At 34.7% G+C, this 26,846-nt stretch overlaps 1 protein-coding gene across 2 annotated transcripts in view; it reads right to left on the bottom strand.

The window, feature by feature from the left end:
* DPYD (dihydropyrimidine dehydrogenase) overlaps positions 1-26,846 on the bottom strand; it is a 758,429-nt gene that overhangs the window by 613,667 nt on the left and 117,916 nt on the right. For both annotated transcript variants that reach the window (XM_017503801.2, XM_017503800.2), the window contains exon 3: positions 20,849-21,010. In XM_017503801.2, coding sequence (XP_017359290.1) covers positions 20,849-21,010 — 162 coding nt within the window. The remainder of the gene's footprint in view (positions 1-20,848; positions 21,011-26,846) is intronic.

The following is a 26,846-nucleotide window of genomic DNA, read 5'->3' as shown; positions in this document are numbered from 1 at the left end:
GGAGCCAGGTGATCAGGCTTGGCTGTTCCCACCAAAAAAACCAGTAACTGAAAAAACGCTCTGGGTTGAGAGTTTCACAGCAAGTACAGCTGAACCTGGGACCGTCCAGCTCTGTGGGGGAGGGGCGTCTGCCATTACTGAGGCACTCCACCACTACAGAGGCAGTCCTCCATCGCTGAGGCAGCCCGCCCTTCGGGAGGCAACCCGCCACTACAGAGAGAATCCTCCATTACAGAGGCGGGCCACCATTGCCGAGGCAGTTCTGACTACGCCCATATAAACAGGACTGCAGGGAAGATCACAGGGCAGCTGGGCAGAGCCCACAGCAGCTCAGCAAAGCCTCTGCAGGCAGACAGTGACTAGGCTGCCTCCTCGCTGGGCAGGGCAGCCCTGGAAAAAAAAAAAAGAAAAAAGGCAGCAGCACAATGGAAACTCTTAAATAAAGCCATAACTCCCTAGGACAGAGCACCTGGGAAAAAAAAAAGGTGGGGGGGGGTAGTTTATGAGTTCTGCTGCAGCAGACCTAAACGTACCTGCCCAGCAACTCTGAATGAACAACGGAGCTCACAGATCAGCACTTGAGCTCCAATAAAGGACAGACTGTGTCCTCAAGCAGCTCCCTGAACCCCGTATATCCAAAGAGTCACTTCATAAAGGAGACCTCAGACTGACATTTAGCAGGTATCATTCTGGGACACAAAGATAGCGGAAGAAGAAGCTGGTAGCAACCGTTACTGTTTTGCAGCTGCTGCAGGTGATCCCCAGGCAAGCAGGGCCTGGAGTGGACCTCAGCAGTCCTACAGCAGAGAGGCCAGACTGTTAGAAGGAAAACTAAGAAACAGAAATAACTTCATTATCCACAAACCGGAAATTCACTCAGAGACCTAATCTGAAAGTCAGCAACTACAAAAACAACAGGTGGATAAAACCACAAAGATGGGAAGAAACCAGCGCAAAAAGGATGAAAACACCCAAAACCAGAACACCTCTCCTCCTACAAGGGATCACAACTCCTCATCAGCAACGGAACAAGGCTGGATGGAGAATGAGTGTGAGAAAATGACAGAATCAGACTTCAGAAGGTGGGTAATAAGAAACTTTAGTGAACTAAAAGAACAGGTTCTAACCCAATGCAAAGAAACTAAGAACCTTGAAAAAAGATTTGATGAAATGCTAACAAGAATGGACAACATAGAGAGGAATATTAGTGAATTGATGGAGCTGAAAAACACAACACGAGAACTTCGCAAAGCAAATATCAGTTGTCCATCAACTAATATTCTAAAATTTAATTTTTAAGATGAAGGGTCAGCTGCCACAATAATTTAACAAATGAAACAAACTTCTTAATATCAGAAGAGAGCGACTGAAATATTTAAAGATGAACTAAAAGTATACCTAATATGTATTTCCCCACAATAAGGCCAATATTTACTGAAAAACATCCTATGTGCCAGGCTCTAAGTTAAATCTCTATCATTTAGTCTTCAACCCTATGGAGGTACAATCAGATCCATTTCCTAGGTGAGAAAACTAGGGCTAAGCTCACATGCAAAAGATTTTATCCTAAGGTTACTTGACTCGAGAGCCTGAACTCTTAAACTCTGTGATTATCAAATTTTCTCAGTGATTGTCAAAAATTCATTATCTATCTATAATGTTTCAATAAGAAATGAATAACTGAACACATTATATCATTCCTAACACACTTAGAATATGTTATATTCTAATATATTAAATTCTTATATTCTGATAAAATATATTTTGATATAATATATTCTAGCCGATCTACTAACAAAAGTAGTTGGTTATTATAATTAATAAATTAATTTTACAAACCAACAGTTGTTCATGAAGTATTTAAAAAACACTGAACTACATCATCTGGTTTCCCACCATGCTATCCTGCCACTCAAGAACTAAGGTAGTCGGTGTATTAAGAGAACTGCCTCCATGTTATCAACAACCTCTACAGAGTGGTACATTTGTGTACATTTATTACAATCGGTGAACCTTCGATGGGTTTGCATAAATTTATTATGAAAATAGCATCATAGGACTACAGAATCATACACAACCGTTTCTTTCACTGTCCTAAAAATCTTCTTACTCTCCATACACATCCCTCTCCCACCTTCTTCCCAGTAACCACTCATTTTTTTTAGTGCCTCCATAGTTTTGCCTTTTCTAGAATGCCACATAGTTGAAAGCATACAATATACAGCCTTTTGAGATTGATTTCTTTCATTTAGTAACAGATTTAAGTTTCCTCCATGTCTCTCCATGACTTGATAGCTCCTCTCCTTTTGGTCCTGAATAATATTCCAATATCTGTACATACCATAGTTTATTTATGCATTCATCTAGTGAAGAATATCTCAAAAGTTTTGGTGATTATGAACAAAGCTGCTATAAATATTCATGTGCAGGTTTGCATGTTAATGTAAGTTGTCAACACTTTGGGGTAAATAGGAAGCACAATTGCTAGATCATATAATAAGAGTATGTTTAATTTTGCAAGATACTGTCAAACTATCTTCCAAATAGGCTGTACTATTTTGCATTCCCACCAGGAAAGAAGAAAAATTCCTATTTCTCCTCATCCTGTCAGCATTTGGTGTTGTCAGTGTTGTACATTTTGGCTGTTTGGTCTCCTCTGAATGTTTGTGTCCATGCCATGGACTCCATTCAATTCATATCTTGAAAACCACTAATATTATAAAGGAGGTTTTTTTTTTTTTTTTTTTTTTAAGTGATTAGGTTATGAGAGCTTTAGGAGGTGATTAGGTCATAAGGAGCCCTCCTCAATTAGATTAGTTCCCTTATACACAGCCCAAGGAGAACTACCTTGCCCCTGCCACATGTGAGACAGGCACAGTAAAAAAGACTTCACCTATTACCAGAAAGCAGGTCCTGAGCACATTATAAATCCACAAACACTTTGATTTTGGAATTCCCAGCATCCAGAACTGAGAGAAATAATTTGTGTTGTTTATAAGCTATCCAGTTGATGGTGTTTTGTTATAGCAACCTGAGCAGACTAACCAGCATTTTTTTTTGAGATGGAATTTTCGCTCGTTACCCAGGCTCCAGTGCAATGGCGCGATCTTGGCTCACCGCAACCGCACGATCCCAGCTCACTGCAACCTCTACCTCCTGGGTTAAAGCAATTCTCCTGCCTCAGCCTCCTGAGTCGCTGGGATTACAGGCACGCGCCACCATGCCCAGCTAATTTTTTTTTGTATTTTTAGTAGAGACGGGGTTTCACCATGTTGACCAGGATGGTCTCCATCTCTTGACCTCGTGATCCGACCGCCTCGGCCTCCCAAAGTGCTGGGATTACAGGCGTGAGCCACCGCGCCCGGCCCCTCACTATTGTTTTATGTTGCATTTCCCTGATGACATATGTGAAGCATCTCTTCAGATGCTTATTTTCCATCTGTATTTCTTGGGGACATATCTGCTAAGGTCATTGTATCATTTTTTAAATGGGTAGTTTTCATATTGTTGGGTGGTAAGAGGTTTTTAGACATTTTGGATAGTAGTTCCTTATCAGATATGTCTTATGTCTTTTGCGAATATTTTCTCCCAGTCTGTGGCTTGTCTGTTCATTTCTTTCAAGACAGTTGCCTGCCGAATAGAAGTTTTAATTTTGTTTTTGTGTTTGTTTTAAGATGAGAGTCTCACTATGCTGCCCAGGCTGGTCTCAAACTCCTGCACTCAAGCAATCCTTCTTCCTCAGCCTCCTGAGTAACCATGACTTACAGGTACATTCCACCACACCAAGTTCAGAACTTTTTATATTTGACAAAGTCCACTTAGCCATAATTTATTTTATAAATCTTACCTTTGAGGTTGTACCTAAAAAGTTATTGTTTAATCCAAGATCATCTAGATTTTCTCCCAGGTTATCTTCTAAGAGTTTTATAGTTTTGCATTTTACATTGAGGTTTTATAATCCCTTTTTAATTAATTTTTGTAATGGGTATAAGGTCTGCTTCTAGATTCATTTTTGACATATGGAAATAGGGTGGTACAAACATCATTGTTGAAAAGACTGTCTTTCTCCATTATATTGTCTTTGCTCTTTTGTCAAAGATAAGTTGACTGTATTTGTGAGTGTCTATTTCTGGGCTCTCTATTCTGTTCCAGTGATCTATTGTCTATTATTTTAACAACACCACACTGTCTTGACTACCGTAATTTAACAGTAAGTCTTAAAGTCAGGTAGTCTGAGTCCTTCAACTTGGCTGTTCAATATTATGTTGGTTAATTTGGGTCTTTTGCCTCTGTATATAAACTTTAAAATAAATTTGTCAATATCTATAAAATAGTTTGCTGAGATTTTGATTTGGGATTGCACTGAATCTATAGATCAAATTGGGAAGAAGTGACATCTTGACAATACTGGGTTTTCTATTTGGAAACCTGTCTCCATTTATTTAGTTTTTGTTTGTTTGTTTGTTTGACCACAGTTTCATAGTTTCCCTCATATACATCTTGCACATATTTCATTAGATTTATACCTAAGTATTTTATTTTTAAGGGTATAAATGTAAATGGCATACTTTTAATTTCAAATTCTAATTATTTATTGCTACTGTAAAGAAAAGTGGCTGACTTTGCTGTATTGAACTTATATCCCTTTTTGCCATAATTGCATACTAGTTCCAGGAGTTTCTCTGCTGATTCTTCAGAATTCTCTACATAGACAACTGTGTCATCCGCTAACAAAGACAATTTTATTTCTTCCTTCCCTACCTCTATATATTTCATTTCCTTTTCTTATCTTATAACATTGTATTTGTGTTATTTTTAAGGTGTTCCCTTCCCTACAAATACTGTAAGCAGTTGGAGGATTTTAGGATTATTTTCACAGGCACTCAACAATATTGTGATGAATTTCAAAATTCCCCAACTCCAGTGACATGCTTAAACAAAGTAGTAAAAGTCACCAAGGAAAACAGTTCTACCTTAGTAATAACAAAGAACAATTAACTACAAATGAATATTCTTTTTAATTTTACTTTGTAATTTTTTTTACTTTGTAAGTGCATAGCATATTCTCTTTTTTTGGTACCTAGTATATTCTTGACGAACATTTTTAATATTAATTTTCCTGCATGTTCATCCTGTGATTTCTCACGTTTCATTCATCTACAAAGCACATTTATTGTATCACTCCAAATTGACTTTACCAGCATTTTCTCCATGATTTTCACATTACATTGAAGCAAGGGAGAGATTATAATGATATTTAAAATGGAAAGATTGCAATGCACAGAGGAGCCACAGAATTTCCCCCCTAAGTCCCCTCACCTTCTGAAGACAGAAACAGTATAATTTTCTAATCATTATTATAAAATTCTAATTTGAGGGTAACTCTTGCTTATTTTAATCTTTACTGCTTTCTAAAACAGTACATAATGAAAACAAATACAAATGTTTGATAGCTATAATTATTCCTCAATTACTCTGTTCTAATTAACCAAATATAAACTATAGGGAAGTCATAAAAAGTAAAATATTCTTAAAAATTTTAGAACATCTCTACTAGTTGAAGAATGAATTGTAACAGTGTGGTTGTATTCTGTATACCTCATAAGAGGATTATACTCTTGCAAGTGTTTAGCTTGATTTCATTATAAAATAAAAATAATTTTGATAATTTCAAAAGAAATATTATTTCATCAGTTTAGGTCTAAGATAAATCTTAATAAAAATAATACATTATTTTTCTTTTGCTGGTTTAAGTTTCTTGAGTTCCTTAAGTAGCAGGATGAATGTCTTGTTGCCTTTTGAATGCTGAAACGGAGAAAGATTGCTGTTTGTGCATCCAAAAGTACTAAAATTACATCCCTCTAGAAGATGCTTCTATGTAATTTTCTTTGTTATTTGTTTTCTTTTGTAAAATAAATCAATGGAAATACTGAGTACTTACTAATCATTGCATTCATCCTTTGAAAAGAAATATACTTGGATTTCTAGACAAATAGTTTTCTTCACAACAATTAACCAGGAATCCCAAAAGTAAGAACTGTGTTTCAAATGTATTAGAAATTATAAAAGATTCATATCATGTTAAGTTTTGTTATGAAAATTATTACTGTATTAGTAATTCTCAAAGATTTTTTTCATAATTTTTATATTATTAAAATAGACATTATTGAGAGATATCTCTGACAGGTTAAATATACTGTGTTAGCTTTCTTACGGGGGACGGGTAGCTCCATCCCACCAGCTTTTTGGCTTTCTCAGCGTCAGCCAGTGCTTCTGCCTAGATCTACAGGGATTGCCCGGAGCCAGTCGAAGTTGTTGTTCTGCCTTGTTCAGGCAGCTCACTAAGGCACTTCAGTCCAGCGAAGATCTCCTGTCCTGTGGGTTGTAGAGGGCTTGGGTAGAGCACTACATCTGGACCAAAGTCCCAGAGGGGGAGATCACCCTGTCCTCCGGTCAGTGGCATGCTCCTCCTAGGTGGGGTAGTGCCCCACCTTGCCACAACTTGCCCTATTTGGTTTATACACACTGTCCGACCAGACCCACAAAATGACCCTGGGACTTCATTAGGAACTGTGAAGACCATGTGTCTCTGCATCTCTCTAGCTGGGAGCTGCTTTCCGGAGCTGCCTTTTATTCGGCCATCTCGGGTTTTACAGCCAAATTCTACCAGACGTACAAAGAGGAGGTGGTACCACTCCTTCTGAAACTATTCCAAACAATACAAAAAGAGGGAATCCATCCCAACACATTTTATGAGACCAACATAATCCTAATACCAAAACCGGGCAGAGACACAACTAAAAAAGAAAACTTCAGGCCAATATCCATGATGAACATCAACGTAAAAATCTTTAATAAAATACTGGCAAACAGAATGCAACAGCAAATCAAAAAGCTTATTCCTCATGATCAAGTAGGCTTCATCCCGGGGATGCAAGGCTGGTTCAACATATGCAAGTCCACAAACGTAATCAACCACATAAACAGAACCAAAGACAAAAACTACATGAGTATCTCAATTGACGCAGAGAAGGCCTTTGACAAAAACTCTTGATGCTAAAAACTCGCAATAAACTAGGTATGGATGGAATGTATCTCAAAATAATAAAAGCTATTTACGACAAACCAACAGCCAATATCATACTGAATGGGCAAAAACTGGAAGCATTCCCTTTGAAATCTGACACTAGACAAGGATGCCCTCTCTCACCACTCCTATTCAATATAGTACTGGAAGTTCTAGCCAGAGCAATCAGGCAAGAAAAATAAATAAAGGGTATTCGAATAGGAAAGGAGGAAGTCAAATTGTCTCTATTTGCAGATGACTTGATTGTACAATTAGAAGACCCTATCGTCTCAGCCCAAAATCTCCTGAAACTGATAAGCAAAGTCAGCAAAGTCTCGGGATACAAAATCAATGTGCAGAAATCACAAGCATTTCTATACACCAATAACAGACAAACAGAGAGCCAAATCAAAAGTGAACTCCCATTCACAATTGCTACAAAGAGAATAAAATACCTAGGAATACAACTAACAAAGGATGTAAAGGACCTCTTCAAGAAGAACTACAAACCACTGCTCAGTGAAATCAGAGAGGACACAAACAGATGGAAAAACATCCCATGCTCATGGTTGGAAAGAATCAACATTGTGAAAATGGCCATACTGCCCAAAGTAATTTACAGATTTAATTCTATCTCCATCAGGCTGCCAATGACCTTCTTCACAGAACTGGAAAAAAACACTTCAAACTTCATATGGAACCAAAAGAGGGCCTGCATAGCCAAAACAGTTCTAAGCAAAAGAACAAAGCTGGAGGCATCATGCTGCCTGACTTCAAACTATACTACAAGGCAACAGTAATCAAAACAGCATAGTACTACTGGTACCAAAAGAGAGACATAGACTAATGGAACAGAACAGAGGCCTCAGAAGCAACACCACATATCTACAACCATCGGATCTTTGACAAACCTGAGAAAAACAAGCAATGGGGAAAGGATCCCCTGTTTAATAAATGGTGTTGGGAAAACTGGCTAGCCATGTGCAGAAAGCATAAACTGGACCCCTTACTGACACCTTATGCTAAAAATAACACCAGATGGATTAAAGATCTAAACATAAGACCTAAAACCATAAAAACCCTAGAAGGAAACCTAGGCAAAACCATTCAGGACATAGGCATAAGTAAGGACCTCCTGGCTAAAATACCAAAAGCAATGGCAATAAAAGCCAAAATAGATAAATGGGATCTAATTAAACTCCAGAACTTCTGCACAGCAAAGGAAAATTAGAGTGAACCAGCAACCAACAGAATGGGAAAACATTTTTGCAATCTACACATCTGACAAAGGCCTAATAGCCAGAATCTACAAAGAACTAAAACAGATTTACAAGAAATAAACAAACAATCCCATTCAAAAGTGGGCAAAGGATATGAACAGACACTTTTCAAAAGAAGACATTAATGAGGCCAAGAAACATATGAAAAAATGCTCATCATCACTGGTTATTAGAGAAATGCAAATCAAAACCACATTGAGATACCATCTCACACCAGTTAGAATGGCAATCATTCAAAAATCTGGAGACAACAGATGCTGGAGAGGATGTAGAGAAATGGGAACACACATTTACACTGTTGGTGGGAGTGCATATTAGTTCAACCATTGTGGAAGACAGGGTGGTGATTCCTGAAGGACCTAAAAATAGAAATTCCATTTGACCCAGCAATCCCATTACTAGTTATATATGCAAAGAATTATAAATTGTTCTCTTATAAAGACACACAGACACATATGTTCATTGTGGCACTGTTTACAACAGCAAAGACGTGGAAGCAACCCAAATGTCCATCATCGATACACTGGATAAAGAAAATGTGGCACATATACCCCATGGAATATATACAGCCATGAAAAATGATGAGTTTGTGTCCTTTGTAGGGACATGGATGAATCTGGAAACCATTATTTTCAGCAAACTGACACAAGAACAGAAAATCAAACACCACTGTGTTCTCACTTATAGGCAGGTGTTGAACAATTATAATGTGTGGACACAGAGAGGGGAACATCACACACTGCAGTCAGTAAGTAGGGGCTAGGGCAGGGAAAGCAGGGATGGGGTGGGTGGGGAGGGATAATGAGGGGAGAAATACCAGATATAGGTCATAGGGGGATTAAGGCAGCAAACCAGCTTGCCATGTATGTACCTATGCAATAATCCTGCATCATCTGCACATGTACCCCAGAGCTAAAGTACAATTAAAAAAAAAAAAAAAAACACACTGTGTTAACTGAAATCAGAATATTCTTTCATTCAATTACCATTTCATTCCATTTTTTACGTACCGTCTACATCCTAGACACCAGTATGAATAAAACCATAGACTCTCCAATAAGTAGCTCCCTGGATAATAGAGCACTCATATGTCTTAAATAAGTTTTTAAAAAACTATATTAATATGCAACCTGTCTGGTACAGGGTTCATTTTCACAAATGGTGCCTTCAGAGTATTTGAGAAGGTTAACCTACCTAGAAGGGAAACTGTCACCTAAGCCAAATCTTAAAACCTACAACGAAAAACATACATATGTTATCTTAGAAAGTGTTCTCTCTAAATACCAGCTCTGAAAATTAAAAGAGTAATGATTATTTCAGCAATTTATTGTGAGGATTAGAGTCAATGGTGATAACTTCTTGTGATTAATGCCTCCTCTTTACAAGCTGCTCTCTGGGGAACTTAACATTTATATCTCCAATCCTAAAAATCTTCAATTTTAGGTATGATTGTTCATTTTCTATACAAAGGAACTGATTCACAAGATTATTCTAGCATTATAGTCCATGTTATTATGACTATACTGGGGATTTGATAAACCAGTTTAATAAAGTGGTTTAAACTTACCAAATAGAGTTGAAAACATAAGTGATTTTAATTTGGTTATGAGAAACGTTATTCATTCAAAATCATATGCTCAGGATACTTAACATTAGCCCACAGATAGGCAAAATAATCTACCACAAAGCCTATTATAGGATAAGGTGTAAAATATTTCATGTAATTTATTAAATACAGTACTGAAAATGAAAAACAATATAGTTCAATGAATATTTGAAGTAGGTTTTCTACTAAATGTGTATCACTTTTACACCATTTTATTTGTATTATTATTATTATTTTTGAGATAGAGTTCTGCTCTCGTTGCCTAGGCTGGAGTGCAATGGCACGATCTCCACTCACCACAACCTCTGCCTCCCAGGTTAAAGCCATTCTCCTGCTTCAGCCTCCCGAGTAGCTGGGATTAGAGGCCTGCACCACATGTCTGGCTAATTTTTTGTATTTTTAGTAGAGACAGGGTTTTTCCATGTTGGTTAGGCTGGTCTTGAACACAAGACTTCAGGTGATTCACCCGCGTTGGCCTCTGAAAGTGCTGGGATTATAGCATTTTGAAGTCAGAAAATCCTAAACTGAATCACTGTTAAGTCGAGGATTGTCTATACACTTATAAGAGTATAGACAATGTTCTGCAAGTACATGAAAAAGATGCACTCACTCTATATTAATAGGGCTCAGAAAACTATAGATTTCTTAAATCAATCTAATAAACCTTCTACAAATAAACTTTACAAATTTTGAGTAAGCTTATGCTGTAATGTGTATAAATGTTCATGAATATTACATCTTTTAAAAGATTTTTTCTTTTTATTTTTTGCTTCCAAAACACTTCCTTGTCAATATTATAAAAGCATTTTTATATCTTTATTTTTAATGTCTCAAGTTATTATTAATCTAGGATAAATATTTAATGTTTACTGCCATATTTTTACACATTGTTTCCTCTTTCATTTCACATTTGTTTCCTTCCTTCTAAAGAACACTTAGTAGTTCTTATAAAAAAGAGAGTGAAACTGCCTTAGATTTAAAATGCCTGAAAATAACTTTATTCATGTCATTACTTTCAAAAGAAAAATAGAGTTCTTTACCTTAAACCTTTACAAATACTGTGCTCTTGGCCTCTGACATCTATTGATGCTGATGAGAAATCTAAGGTCAGAGTTATTGTCATTTGTTTTTCAAGTAATTTGTTTTCTCTTTGTTTTGAAGTTCTGATTCTTATTACCCTTAGCATTGCACAATATTAGCACAATCCTACGTCTAGGTGAAGAACTTTCATCTTTCCTTTCTTCTGGAAAATTCCACCATAACTGTATTATGGCTCCTCCTGTGCCAGTCTCTCTCTTCTTTGGGAACTTCCTTTACATGTGTATTGGAGTCTGAACTTCTCTATTAAACTTTTCTTTTATTCATATCCCTTTACCGTGTTCTGGTTGAATACTCAGATCTTATTTTTATTTTTTATTTCTTTAATTCTGCTATTTGTGCTCCTATCCAGCCCAAAACTGACCTTCTCTATGGGGATTGTCATGGTAGTGTAAATTTCCAGTCAATAATTTTTCATATTAAACTCACTGTTGATTTTTTTATCGCATTTTAGGATATTATTTTATACATGTTAATTGTAATGGCCTGATTATAATATTATTTATGTTTCATTAGGATAAAGTCAGATACCATCAGGGGAGTCTTTGGATTCTCACTAATAGATTAGCTTTCTTAATATAGTATCTACCTTTCTGTTTCTCATTTTAGTGAATTTTGTGTCCTTCTTTGCACGCCCCCTATGGCTTTGCAGCAGGTATGCGCTCGCCTTCACTCAACAATACTCCCATCCCTCTCTCCTACTGCAGAACCTAGTTTCTTAAAGCCCAGGGCTCCATCCAACGTGATTAGAGATATCACAGAACCAAATCACTGTGCCATAGACACATGCCCAAAACACTTGCTGTACAGCTTTCTCTGCTTCTTTCTGTCACTTTCTATAAGCCTCAGCTCTGTATAGTAGTTGCAACAATTTTTCAAAAAACTTTCTTTGAGGTGTAGTTGAGTTGAGTCCTCTACCATGCAAGATGTTTTTGGCAATTACCCTAGACCACTCCCCAGCAGAAGCTACCAGAGAATAACCTTAGTCTCCATGCTTTTATACCATTTCTGGCCCAAAAGTTATTTATATTTCCTTTTCAGTTCACCTCTTAATTTTTCTACTTTCATTACATTTTATTTATCATTATTATTTGGAGAAAATGGGTGGCTAAAATGTTTACTTATAGCATCATGCCTTTTACAAGTGATTTATGCTAATACAATAATATATTTTACACTACCTTATATTATTATTCATCAAATATTTTTATGAAAGTATATACTTTTTTTAAGTTGTTGAAGCTTAAGCCAATGAATCTTTTAAACTGTAAATTGCTCAGGAAATTGTATGTATTTACATTTATTTTTAAAAACTAATCTAGAAAAGAATAACAGCAAATAATTTTGACCAAGCAATTTTGGTAAATTTCAAAGTTATTGCCCCCAAATCAATGCAGATTATTTTTAAGCTCTGGATATTAAGATATGGTTTTAAAACAAACTAAAATATTTTTTGTGATGAAAATCATCTAACAATTCATCCAGTCCCACAGTTCTATTATAAATCATTATGTCAGTGAGGGATATTTTTAATAGATTTCTAAAGATTTTTGGAGAATAATGTCAGATATTTAGTGAAATCTATCAAGACATTATTCTTTTCTATTAATCATTGCATTAAGACTAAAAGGAGAGACACAAATCAAGTCTTGAAAGATGTTACTTGTATTTGCATTCTGATAGACACATTTTACCAGGATAAAAAAAAAACATTTTATTATTATTTTTAAATTTATTATACTTTAAGTTCTGGGGTACATGTGCAGATCATGCAGGTTTCTTACATAGGTATACACATGCCATGTTGGTGGTTTGCTGCATCCATCACCCCGTCATCTACATTAGTTATATTAGTGCTTAATGCATATTTTTTTCTGTATCTTATTCCCTCAGAAATAATTCAACTTTGTGTTTGTGGGTTGAGTGTGGGTGAAAAACGTTCACAAATAATTGATGGTACTATTTTAAATAGCAGTAGTATAAAGAAATCTCATTTAAAGTGTTAAACTTTGGGATAATAGACCAAGTGTGATATATCATTAACAACTATAGTCTAATCTATATCCTATTTATAAATGACCTACAAAAAGTATTAGCTATAAATATTAGTAACTTTCATTATCATGATAATTTATCTTAGTTTTAGATTACAAACTGAAATGACAGATTTTATTGATCAGTTTGTCAAACTGTATCATAAATGTGCTGGGTTTATTCCTAAACTTACTTGTATACCAGCTTTCCCAAAATCACACCTAGGCATGCCAAAATAAAATAAAACTGCAGGTAAACACTTAAGGCTTCAAGGCCCTTCGTCACATAGACCTTTTTTTTTTTTGAGACAGTCTCACTCAGTCGCCAGGCTGGAGTGCAGTGGTGTGATCTCGGCTCACTGCAAGCCCCACCTCCTGGGCTCAAGTGATTTTCCTGCCTCAGCCTCCTGAGTACCTCGGATTACAGGTATGTGTCACTATATCTGGTTAATTTTTGTATTTTCAGTAGAGACAGGGTTTCATATTGTTGGTCAGGATGGTATCAAACTACTGACCTTATGATCCACCCACCTCAGCCTCCCAAAGTGCTGAGATTACAGGCATGAGCCACTGTGCCCAGCCCACATAGACCCCTTCTAAGGCCCTGTATTTAACTTTTTCAGTAGTGTTTTAATGTAATTTCTAAAGTAGTAACCCAACATTTTGTTATTTGAAGCACCATAAAACTTAGATTCACTTCTGGTTACAGAATAATACTTCCATTGTCAAAAGAAGAAAAGAAACAAAGGAAAATTATTTTGTAAAGTACATAAGCTAAAAAACAAACAAACAAACAAACTCTTCAGCCATATGAGTTGGTCTCACCCAACGTATTTCAATGTAGTTGCTTCATATCTAACAGAAAACACAATGATGACCAGGTATATTTGGCTAGCCTAGAAGATACAACAGACACTGCTGTGGCCTTACAGCCAGAAAACCAGGGTTTACACTGAGCCTTTGTCTTTGACTAGTAGCATTACCTGGGGCAAGTAAGTGTTTGTGAAATAATGAAAATTAAACCACTAGCTTTGTATTCTAGATTTGACTCTCACTAGATGTGAGGTTGTGGAAGTTAACTAATTTCATGGAGTTTCCTGTTACTCATACGTAAAATAGAGATAATAACATCACTTGGAGAGTTATTCTGAGGATTAGTGAAGCCCTAAATAAAATACTTAACATTGTGCAGGACACTGGGAGTTTTTTTTTTAACATTGACTGTGATTTTTAATCACTTTGATTCTTAGTTTCCTTATGTCCAAAATGGAAAAATCAGTACTTGGTTTTGTATGCCCTCAAGGATTGTTTATCAGCATTTTAGAATGAAATATTACAAAAATGCACTGAAGCACTATACAAGTACACTGTAACTGCATTTCTCCCTACTTGATACTTTCCTTTGCAGTAAGGTCTAATCACATCCAAAACCAACTGACAAAAATTAATGAAGACTGGACTATAAGTCCAAGGATGCCAATGTAAACACATATGTCTTATTACATTTACTTCATTATTTCAATTGTTGGCTTTAATTATTTCCTGAGAAACTACAATGTTTCTTAGGACTTGTAGTAAAAAAAGCAGTCTACAACAACACATAGTACTGATCGATGCCCAATCAATGTTAGTTTGATTAACTGAATCGTTACCTAGTGGGCTGTTATTACACTGGGTATTCACATAAGCCAGTTTGCCTGGGGTGGTCATAGTTTATGCCTGCTGTACTGGACTGATTATTAATAATGTCCTGATCATTCTCTAACCTATCTCAGTCATTTGATTATCTTACTTATAAAGTAATCAACATAATACACAGCTACACTATTTCCAGCCTCACTTTTCAGTTTATGCACGAATATCTTTTTGATGACCGCTTTTAATTTGGGCTTCCACTTAATATTTCTGTCTCCACTCTTCTATTTGATAAATGAAATTTAACACAGAAATGCATTATTTCAGAGCAGACCTGCAATATTCTATTGTTCATCAGAATACATATTTCTATATTCTCATCAAATATACTTGTAGAATACAAAGTTTAAGAATTTTAGTGACTTCCATATCCAAGGTGAAGATAGGGTAGAAGTAATATTTGCTCTATTAAAACAATCACATACTAATTTGAGTGAACAAGTTCTTCTTTCACCATTCCCAGTTCTTCAAAACTATTTATCATGTTTAAGCAAAGCATAAATGTTGATGTAATTTAAATAATTGTTCAATTTTCTTCAATGCAGTCTCATAACATCTGCCATTTTAATTGTATTAGTGTATATTAACTTGAATTGTGTCTACCCTTAACAAAATATAGAAATAAATGTTTACAGATCCTTGGAATATATAGTATGTTATTTCTTTAGCCCTTAAGAAAAAATCCCATCTTCATGTTACTAAGGCATAAGAATAGTTAAAAGAAAATTCAGAAAATGGTAGTTCAAAAATAAAACACACATCAGATACATTATAAAAATATATTATAAACTGTAGCAATTAATATAGTTTGTATTAGTCAATGGATACATGAAGAGATCAATGTAAAAAAATAATGAGATGATTTATAACTGACTAGGGGTTGGGAGGATAGGAGAAGGATGCCATTTGGAGAAATATCTAATGTAGATGATGGGGTGATGGATGCAGCAAACCACCATGGCATATGTATACCTACATAACAAACCTGCAGGTTTTGCACATGTACCCCAGATCTTAAAACATAATAATAAAAAAAAAGAACTCCCAATCCTGCCAAAAAAAAAAGACAAATTTATACACATTATCTTACTATATAAAGTCAGAGGTATTACATCACAACATATACTACATAATGTGCAAAGAATATTTTTTTAAAAGATGAGGAAGATGGATAGCCAAATAAACAGATGAGAAGGTTTCTAAACTTCAACGCTCATTTGAGAATTACACATTATTTATACAACTATTTCTTAGAAAATATAAAACATAGGCTAGATTCATCAATTAATCAGAGTGCTTGATTTGAGAAGGGAATATGATGGACTTTAAAGTTTTATCTGTAATATATGTTCAATCTGAAGCAAATAAAACAACATACATTTTATCAATTATATAAAAAATCTTCAATTTTTAAATTTTTCATTATAATAAATACATATTAGTTGCATAAATATGAGGAATATATATTATTCATATACATGTTGTAAATAGTGTATGGTGTACACATGATATTTTGATAGACACATGCAATGTGTAATGATCAAGTCAGGGTAAGTGGGATATCCAACACCTCAAGCATTTGTCATTTTTTAGTGTTAATGAAAAATCCAATTCAATTCCAAATAGTTAATGGGTACAAAAATACAGTTAGATAGAACAAGATCTACTGTTCAGTAGCACAAGAGTGTAACTGTAATCATTTATTGTATATTTCAAAGTAATTATTGCATTACGACAAATAGTATATACTGATACAACAAGAACTAAGTCAAATGAGAGGTGATAGTTTAGAAACCTGCTGAGAGACAAAACTTAAAGTAAAATTAAAAAAACAATAACATATTTTTAAAAACAAAGAAAAATCTAAAGATAACTCTTTACTGAATGAGTCACCTGATTTCATCTAGAATTGCATGTCAGTTTCATTCTCTTTTTTGGCTTAAAACAACAGAAATTTCTTTCATTTTTTAATATTTCAATAGTTTTGGGGAACAGGTGATTTTTTGTCACATTGATAAGTTCTTCAGTAGTGATTTCTGAGATATTGGTGTACCCATCACACAAATAGTGTACACTGTATCCAATGTGTAGTCTCTTATCCCTCATCCTCCCATCACCATTCCCCTTCCCCCAAGTCCACAAAGCCTACTGCATCATTCTTATGTTCTGTGTCCTCACACTTTAGCTTCTACTTATGAGTGAGAACATGCAATGTTTGGTTTTCCATTCTCGAGTTACTATACTTAGAAAAATGGTCTCAAACACCATCCAGCTTGTGGCAAACGCCATTATTTTGATCCTTTTTATGGCTGAGTAGTATTCCATGGTATGTATGCTGTGTGTGTGTGTGTGTGTGTGTGTTTACACACATTTTCACTATCCACTCATTGACTGATGGACTGATGTGTATTTCGGAGGGTTCCATATTGTTGCAATTGCAAATTGTGCTGCTATAAACATGCGTGTTCAAGTGTCTTTTTTATATAATAACTTCTTTTCCTCTGGGTAGATACCAGTAGCGGGATTGCTAGATCAAGTGGTAGATCAACTTTTAGTTCTTTAATAAATCTCCACACTGTTTTCCATAGTGGTTGTAATAGTTTACATTCCTACCAGCAGGGTAGAAGTGTTCCATTTTCACCACATCCACACCAAAATCTATTATTTATTGATTTTTAAATTATGAACTGCTCTTGCAGGAGTAAGGTGGTATTACATTCTAGTTTTGATTTGCATTTCTGTGATGTTTAGTGATGTTGAGAATTTTTTCACATTTTTGGCGGTCATCTGTCTATCTTCTTTTCAGAACTGTCTATCTGTGTCCTTAGCCTACTTTTTGGTGGAAGTTTTTTTTCTTGCTGATCTGTTTGAGTTTCTTGTAGATTCTGGATATTAGTAATATAAAAGTATAAAATCTAAATAAAAGTAAATTGCTAAGAGGTATATACCATAAAATGGTATATTTCACAAGTATTAGAAAAATCTTCGAAAATGGTTTTGTAAAATAAATTCTATATTTAGATACCAATATCATAATCCAGTATATTCCTAAAAATTCAAAATTGAGGTGGTAATTTTAATTATAAATTTTCCAGCTCTAATTCATTTTGACATACAAACTTTGGAAGATTGGAATTTTAATTTTAACATTTCTAAATTGCCTCCATAACTTTTTACTTAGTAGAAGAGAACTGATTTGACATGCAGCTAATTTTCCACATAAAATCATTTTTTTTTTCAAATTTTAGGCAATGGGTAGAAAGATGCATTCTCATTTCTTTCTCCTTTTGCAACAATTCATTAATTAAATTTCAGAAGCAATGAGAGTCCAGGTGGTCTATTAATTGTAATCTATATATGTTTCTTTAAAAATTCCAATAAACACACAAATAATTTTTAAAACTAAATTTTCAAGAGTTATATTTGTACAGAGAAATTTTAAAGCGATCATGAGTGATAAAATTGATATTAAACTATTATTTCCAAGTTATTCTATTGAAACAATGTTATGATAGAATTATAATATTAGTAGGGGAAAAAATGCCTTCTAGAGTGAGTCACAGTCAACCTTGTAGCCTGTTTATTGCATGAACATACCAGTGTATAAAGCAAGGTCACTTCTTCACACTGCAAATGTGGAAACGGCAAAAGGATGAATAGTAATGATAACACAGTACCCACCCCAACTTTGCCAAAAACAAAACAAAAAAAAGCAGCAGCTGGCCTCCTGGTTCTACAGCAGGCTATGCATCATGTGATTTATTTCTTTTCCACTATGGTCTTTCCAAATCACATGTTCATGTTCAAATGGAGAAGAATAATGTATGTACCTAACCAATAATGGCAGACTACTGAGTTGATATTTTTAAAAAATCGCTTATAATTCACAGGAAAAACAATTTTTGAAAAATACCATACTATTTTAATCTTCTTTCCTAACCTTTGCTTAATTTAGTTGAAAAAATAGGTTTGTATTTCTCTAAAGGTCAAAAATCAATCATTGTTTTATCAAACAATCAAAACATAAAATTATTTGTATCACGTTACACTTCAACTTAAATACTCATGTCAATAGTTTAGTAACTTGAAGAACAGTAACATTTTGCACTTACACTTTTTTCCTTGAATATCAGTGAAAAAGAAGTTACTCACTTTTTTTAATCTTCCTAATAACTTTGATAGTTGGATAAACTGAAGTAAACCACACACTGACCTAGGGAATACAGGATTTTCTAAAACCAGGTACCCTAACCAGCCAACTCCCCCAAAAAAGACAAAAAGCTTTTCTAAGTAGTTCGCACAGGGACATTTTTTATTCGTAATTTGATATTGAAATCATACTTATACAAAGTATAATAGGAATGGAATAGGCAGATATATTCCCATTCTATATCCTTGATTCATTAAAATGCATTTATTGCAGTCCTAATCTATGCATAGCTCTTCATTAGGTGATACTTATAGCAAGACCTAAGTGTGACCACTTTCAAATTTTAGTGAGTTTCTAATGATTTCTGTACTGAGAGCACATGTGATGCCCTGTCTTAAACAGACTGCTCTGGGAATGAGTGGTAGAACCAAGTAAGAGTTCCCAGATGGATAGTGTTCCCAGAGAATAGAACTAAAACCATGTGAGAGTCTCCAGAGAAATTATGTGTTTCTTTCTCTCTCTCCCTTTTTCCCTCTCTGTCTGTCTCTCTCTCTCTCTCTCTCTCTCTCTCTCTCTCTCACACACACACACGCAAACATACACACACACCTCATCAGATCACTGACAAACTAATAATATCATTTTAATTCATTTGTTTTAAAATGTTGTGTTAGTTGATATACATAGTATGTGATCTTTCACTTACTGCATTCTGTGAAAGCTTGCCCCAGTTTAATGAAGAGCCAATGGGTCCCCAAAGAAAGATGAGGAGGAATTCAAGTGAATCTTCTCCATCAACTAAGGATTTTCACGGGTTGTAAAGATCATACTTTGTACTGGTCAGGTAAGCCTAATGCAATTTTGAATTTGGTAAGAAAAGAAATTAAATCCCAGAATTTATTGCAACAATTCACAACCTCAAATTGTTTCTCTTTCCTTATTCCCAGGAGCTCTTCTTTAGAATTAACTTGTCAGAAAGCAGGAAGGGAATAACCCTGATTTATTACTAAAAGCAAAGTGAGACTTAAGCTTGAGGAATATTGTGGGAAGGGTCCTAGAATGAAAGAACATGTGTGTTTACATTGACAAAACCAGATCAGTAAGTCATTAACTAAAAATCTAGTGTTGGCAGGCGTTTAATTTGACCTTCTAGACAACTAGTCCCCAAATATTATAAAATCTTACTGTATCTCCTTCATATAAGCTGATCATTTAAATGATACATGGGGATTAACCTGCTTGTTGACTGCAAATAGGAGACCTCAGAGAGACCAAGAGTGTCTGGAGAACCAGAGTCCTTTACAAATGATTCATTAAAGAGAAAGCCAGGATCAAAGTCTATGGGATAAATAGTAAAAAGTGTTTCCATTTTATTTCATTATGTATTTTTCATCCAAATAACAGACCTGATTCCAAACTATAAGTTCACCATATTTAATGACACTCTTAATGTTGTTAAATAGCATTACTCAGTTTCAGGGTTTTTGAAAATTCTCTAACCTTTATTACTCAAAGAATATAACAAAATATGCTGTATTTCAAGCTTTAAAGATTAAAGAGAGTTTCAGGGAAAGGAATTTGTTAAGGAATATAGCCTTTTCATCAGAGGGTCTCCTTGCCATACGTCAATATAAAGTTAATGAATAAGTTCTATTTTCAGATCATCTAATTTATATAATTTCACTCAAAGTATTTTAATAACCTGCTGAGATCGAAACTAATTTGACATACAGTTTTAGAAACTTCATTTTTCTAGCCAAGCTGCTGAATAAAAATAAACTTTGTTGTACAAAACATACTTGAGCTGTGTGTCACACTAAAAATGTTGGGTATCAACAGAGCATCAAGGATTAAAGTTAATTTAAAGTATTTGTGCATGGTGTTGGTAGTGTGGGGAAGCAATGTGTATATAATACATACCTCAGTAGCAAATTGCTGCAATCCACCAATATTAATGGGTCCCTCTTCAGTGGCATGTAAATTGCATCCACCTACACAAAGATCAGATGTTGGACATACCATTCCACAAGTCAGACCAAGTGGGTTGTCAGAAAAAATCATCTTAGCAGCCCCGTAATAGTTCTGCAAAATTAATATAAAATAAAATTTTACTACATAAAAATATACTTTAAACATCCAAATTATGACAAACATATTATTTTGTCCAATAGGTAATTAGATTGAAGATAATGATGTGTATAAGATGCATAGGTTTCAATATTACTATCAGGAACCATCAATTAAAATGTAGCAGAAAATTTGACACATAGTAAGAGTCAATGCATAGTATATTGATAAATGAATAACTACCAACTTTAGAAAACTGAAGTTTAAAATACAAATGTTCTGTAAATAGTTTTCATTTACAAGTCATCTAACTATATCTTGTCACAAATTGTTTCATTTTTTAACAAATGTAAGATAGCATTGTTTGAACAGACCCACAACCTAAAAGTTAAAACAACAACAAAAAGGTTGTACTCGGGTTATCCTCCACTTAACTAAATTAAAAGCAGCCAGAGCTCTCATTATTTTTGGAACACAATTTGGTCATAAATTGGAACACCATATCATTATTTCCTGAAGAAATAATAAATGATAAGCTGAATATCTGGGAAAATTTTTCCTCTAATCAAAAGTAAGAATTGCATCTGACCAGTACTCCTGAAAACTATGAAGTACATCAAAAATAACAAAAGTCTGACAAATTTTAATAGTCAAGAGAAGCCTAAAGACACATGATAAATAAATGTATTGTGGTAATTTTGATGATATCCTGGAAGAAAAAAATGTAAAAATTAAGAAAATCTGAATAAACTACAGACTTTAGTTAATAATAATGTATCAATATTGTTTCATTAATTGCAACAAATGTACCATACTAATGTAGGGTGTTAATAATAGGGGTAATTATTATATAGCAGTGTGTATATGGGGACTCTCTGCGCTACTGTCACAATTTTTCTATAAATCTAAAACTGCTCTAAAATACATTTTAAGAATGGAGTTGATAGAATACACTTAATAATATAAACAATGCATTTATTTTTCCTTTGTCTTTTATTTATAATAATTTTAAGTTCTTTGAAAGTATACACACTGCTTCCATGAAAAGCCTCAGACGTAAGTACAAATTCCAGTTGATTACTGAATACTGACAGCAAAAAAAATGACATTAACTATTGACTCTTTTATATATTCCCAGCACTTTAAAAGACTTTTATTTTATTTTTTTTTCCCATTTATTTATTTTATTGTATTTTAGGTTTGGGGGTACATGTGAAGAACATGCAAAATTGTTGCATAGGAACACACATGGCAGTGTGATTTGCTGCCTTCCTCCCCATCACCTACATGTGGCATTTCTCCCCCTGCTATCCCCCCCCAGCTCCCCACCCCCCACCGTCCCTCCCCTATTTCCCCCCAACCGACCCCAGTGTGTAGTGCTCCCCTCCCTTTGTCCATGTGCTCTCATCGTTCAACACCCGCCTATGAGTGAGAACATGCGGTGTTTGATCTTCTGCTCCTCTGTCAGTTTGCTGAGAATGATGGTTTCCAGGTTCATCCATGTCCCCACAAAGGACCCAAACTCATCGTTTTTGATGGCTGCATAATATTCCATGGTGTATATGTGCCACATTTTCCCTATCCAGTCTATCGTCGATGGGCATTTGGGTTGGTTCCAGGTCCTTGCTATTGTAAACAGTGCTGCAATGAACATTCGTGTACACGTGTCCTTATAGTAGAACGATTTGTAATCCTTTGGATATATACCCAGTAATGGGATTGCTGGGTCAAATGGAATTTCTATTTCTAGGTCCTTGAGGAATCGCCACACTGTCTTCCACAATGGTTGAACTAATTTACACTCCCACCAACAGTGTAAAAGTGTTCCTACTTCTCCACATCCTCTCCAGCATCTGCTGTCTCCAGATTTTTTAATGTTTGCCATTCTTACCGGCGTGAGATGGTATCTCAATGTAGTTTTGATTTGCATTTCTCTTATGACCAGTGATGATGAGCATTTTTTCATATGTTTGTTGGCCTCATGTATGTCTTCTTTTGTAAAGTGTCTGTTCATATCCTTTGCCCACTTTTGAATGGGCTTGTTAGTTTTTTTCTTGTAAATCTGCTTTAGTTCTTTGTAAATTTTGGATATCAGCCCTTTGTCAGATGGGTAAACTGCAAAAATTTTTTCCCAATCTGTTGGTTGCCGATTCACTCTAATGATTGTTTCTTTTGCTGTGCAGAAGCTGTGGAGTTTGATTAGGTCCCATTTGTCTATTTTGGCTTTTGTTGTCAATGCTTTTGGTGTTTTGGTCATGAAGTCCTTGCCTACACCTACGTCCTGAATGGTTTTGCCTAGATTTTCTTCTAGGGTTTTTATGGTGTTAGGCCTTATGTTTAAGTCTTTAATCCATCTGGAGTTAATTTTAGTGTAAGGTGTCAGGAAGGGGTCCAGTTTCTGCTTTCTGCACATGGCTAGCCAGCTTTCCCAACACCATTTATTGAACAGGGAATCCTTTCCCCATTGCTTGTTTTTGTCTGGTTTGTCAAAGATCAGATGGTTGTATTTACTATTATCACAAATTATTTTATTTACTCTTATCATCCCTCACTAAATAGGATGTCCATTACTCAATCAAAAATTCCTAGACACAAGAAGATACGGGACCAAATGCCTGATAATAAGAAGAAAACAATAACTAAAATAAGCAAATACCTATGTGATCCAGAAATTTGAGTCAGAAAAAAAAGACTTTTAAAAATAATCTTAATAAAAAATCAGAAAAAGAAAAAAAGTAGCACCAGAATACTGGATTCTGTTTAAAAAGAATCAAACTGACATTTTAGAACTAAATAAACATTTTAAAATAAAAGCTAGTGCATAGCTTTCACAGCATTCATGGTGGTTTAACAGTATTTGTCTTGTCATGCTCTTCTTCAGCAAAGAACAGTTACATCTGTCACATAAGAATGGTTCTTATACATATATTTTCCTAATATATAGTAAGAATGTAGTATGAAATTCAATTCACAAGTAATAAGCCTGAAATATAAGGGGCAAATAATTAGCAAAGGATCATAAAGCAGATAAGTAGCAGAGATAGGATTCATACTAAAGCATACTGTCCAAGACTCAATAGTTTACAGAATCTATTTACAGTGGTCTTATTTAGCTACAGTTGATATCATATAAACACACACCACATGCATACACACACAGAAGTGCTATTCAATATAAGCTGCAGGACATATAGCTAGCCCATTAGATACATTACACTTTATATTTAATGAGTTTTTATTACATAGTTCTTTCAGTTGTGGTCTTTTCATCAGTTCAATGAAAAGTTATAGTAAGTTAAAAATCTATTTCTTTTAATTAAGAGATGAGGATCTGTTTCTCCCCCCAAATTGGATCAGATTTACCACTGTGTTTGTCAGAGTCTTTGGTAAGTGTCTCTAAAACAGGTTAACAATAAATCATCAAGCTGTCAAAAGTATAGTATTCAAAAGTCAACACAGAAATATCTTACACATAGAGAAGAAAAATGTGTGAAAGATTATATTCACTTCATTAATAAATAAAGAATAGACAGTAAAATCTGAGTCAAGGGCATTTGAGGCTGCCCTGGCTTAACTGGCAAATTCTATAAAACATTTAAGTAACAGTTTATGCCAATTTTTCACAAATACTTCTAGAACATACAAGAGGGATTTATCTCAGGAATGCAAGGCTGGTTTATAATAAAATATAAGATAGCAGTAGAATAAAAGACAAAAAATCACACAATCATATTAAAAGATGCAGAAAAGGCACTTGACAAATTCAATATCCAACATGACAGAAGCTCTGAAAAAACTACAAATAGAAAGAAACTTCATCACTTTAATAAAAGGTCTCTACAAAAACCCACAGTTAACATCTGATTTTATAGTGAAAACTGAATGCTTTCCTCCAAGATCAGGACAAAAATGTTCACCGTATTAGTCACAGAGTCAAAGTTCTCCAGAGACACAGAACTAATAGGGTGTGTGTGTGCGTGTGTGCGTGTGTGTGTGTGTATGTATACATGTGTGCATATATATACATATATATATATATGAGATTTAATATAGGAAACTGGTACACAATTAGAAACCTACAAATTTCCAAGATCTGCAATTTGAGTCAGCCAGCTGGAGGCACAGAAGATCCAAAGTTTTAGTTCAAGTCTGAGTTGGAAGGCCTGAGAACCAGTTAAGTTTTAGTTTTAGTTGTAGTCTGAAAATAGGGGAGAAAGCCAATGTTTCACTTCAAAGGTAGTCAGACAGGAAGAATTCTGTATTACTCAGGGTGAGGCTAGCCTTTTTGTTTTATTCAGTCCTTTAACTGATTACATGAAGCTCACCCACACTAGGGAGGGCTATCTGCTTTACTAATGTACTGATTTAAATGTCAATTTCATTAGAAAACACTCTCACAGAAACATCCAGAATAATATTTAACCAAATACTTGGGCACACAAAGGTCCAATCAATTAGATACATAAAATCAGCCATCACACTGAATTACAACTGCTATTCAACACAGTATTTGAAATTTTTACTAGATAATTAGGCATGAAAGGAAGGAGGAAGGGACAGAGGGGGAAGGTAAAGAGAGAAGGGGAGACACACACAGACGCGCGCGCGCACACACACACACACACACACACATACACACACACAGAGAGAGAGAGAGAGAGAGAGAGAGAGAGAGAAGAGGGAGGTTATCCAGATCGGAAATAAAAAAAATTTCTATTTCCATGGAAAATGATCTTCTAAATACAAAATCCTCAGTAATCCACTAAAATACTATGAGAAGTAATGAGTACAGCAAACTTATAGGGCACAAGATTAAAATACAAATTAATTGTATTTCAATATGTTAGTAATGAACAACCAAAAATAAAATTGAGAATAAATCCATTTACAACAGCAACAAAGAAAATTATTCAGAACTATATATCTTAAAAACTATAAAAAGTATCAAATTTATACTCTGAAAACTATAGAAAATCATTGAAAGGAACTAAATAAGACCTAAATAAATGGAAAATACATCCCATGATCATGGGCCAAAAGACTAATTATTGGGATGGAGATACTACCCAAATTTATGTAATATTTCAATAAAATGTCTACTAAAATCCCAGCTAATTTGCAAAAATTGACAAACTGATCCTAAAATTCATATGATAATCCAAAGTATCCAGAATAGCTAAAATAAAGAAATAAGAATGAAGATAGAGTCCTAACACTTCCTGATTTCAAAAGTTACTACAAAGCTACCATAACCCATGAGGATAAACATGTAGATCAATGTGATAGAAATATGAGTCCAGATAAAGGCCTTCATATTTATGTTCAATTAATTTTTGAAAAGAATTCTAAGACAATTCAATGGGAAAGACTATTCATTTCAATAGATGATGCTGGAATATCTGAATATCCACATGCAAAAGACTGAAGTTTGACACTATTTCACACCAAACACTAAAATGAAATAAAATTAGATCCATAGATCTGGGGGTCTGAGAGGGAGTGGACAATGACTGCTAAACTAAGTATGGAGTTTCTTTTAGGGGTGATAATATTGTTCTCAAATTGATTGTGGTGATGGTTGAAACTGCAAATGTACTAGACATCAGTAAATTGTCAAGTTCACTTACATGAGCAAATGTATGGGAGGTGAATATATCTCATAAAAGCTGTTATGTTTTAAAGCATGCATTTGAAGAAGTGGGAAGTATATACTCAATTTAATAAAGAAATAATTGAATAAAATAGCTAGATTATATAAAAAACTGGGCAATGACCTGTAGGGCAATAAAACATAACTTTTGGAGTCATTTTTCTTCTGAACAGAAATTACATCTCTACTTGACACAAATCT

This window comes from Cebus imitator, unplaced genomic scaffold, assembly GCF_001604975.1.
Source record: "Cebus imitator isolate Cc_AM_T3 unplaced genomic scaffold, Cebus_imitator-1.0 Scaffold315, whole genome shotgun sequence".
NCBI lineage: Eukaryota > Metazoa > Chordata > Mammalia > Primates > Cebidae > Cebus > Cebus imitator.
The sequence above is the reverse complement of the archived record's forward strand: the minus strand, read 5'-3'. Positions and strand labels throughout refer to the sequence as shown.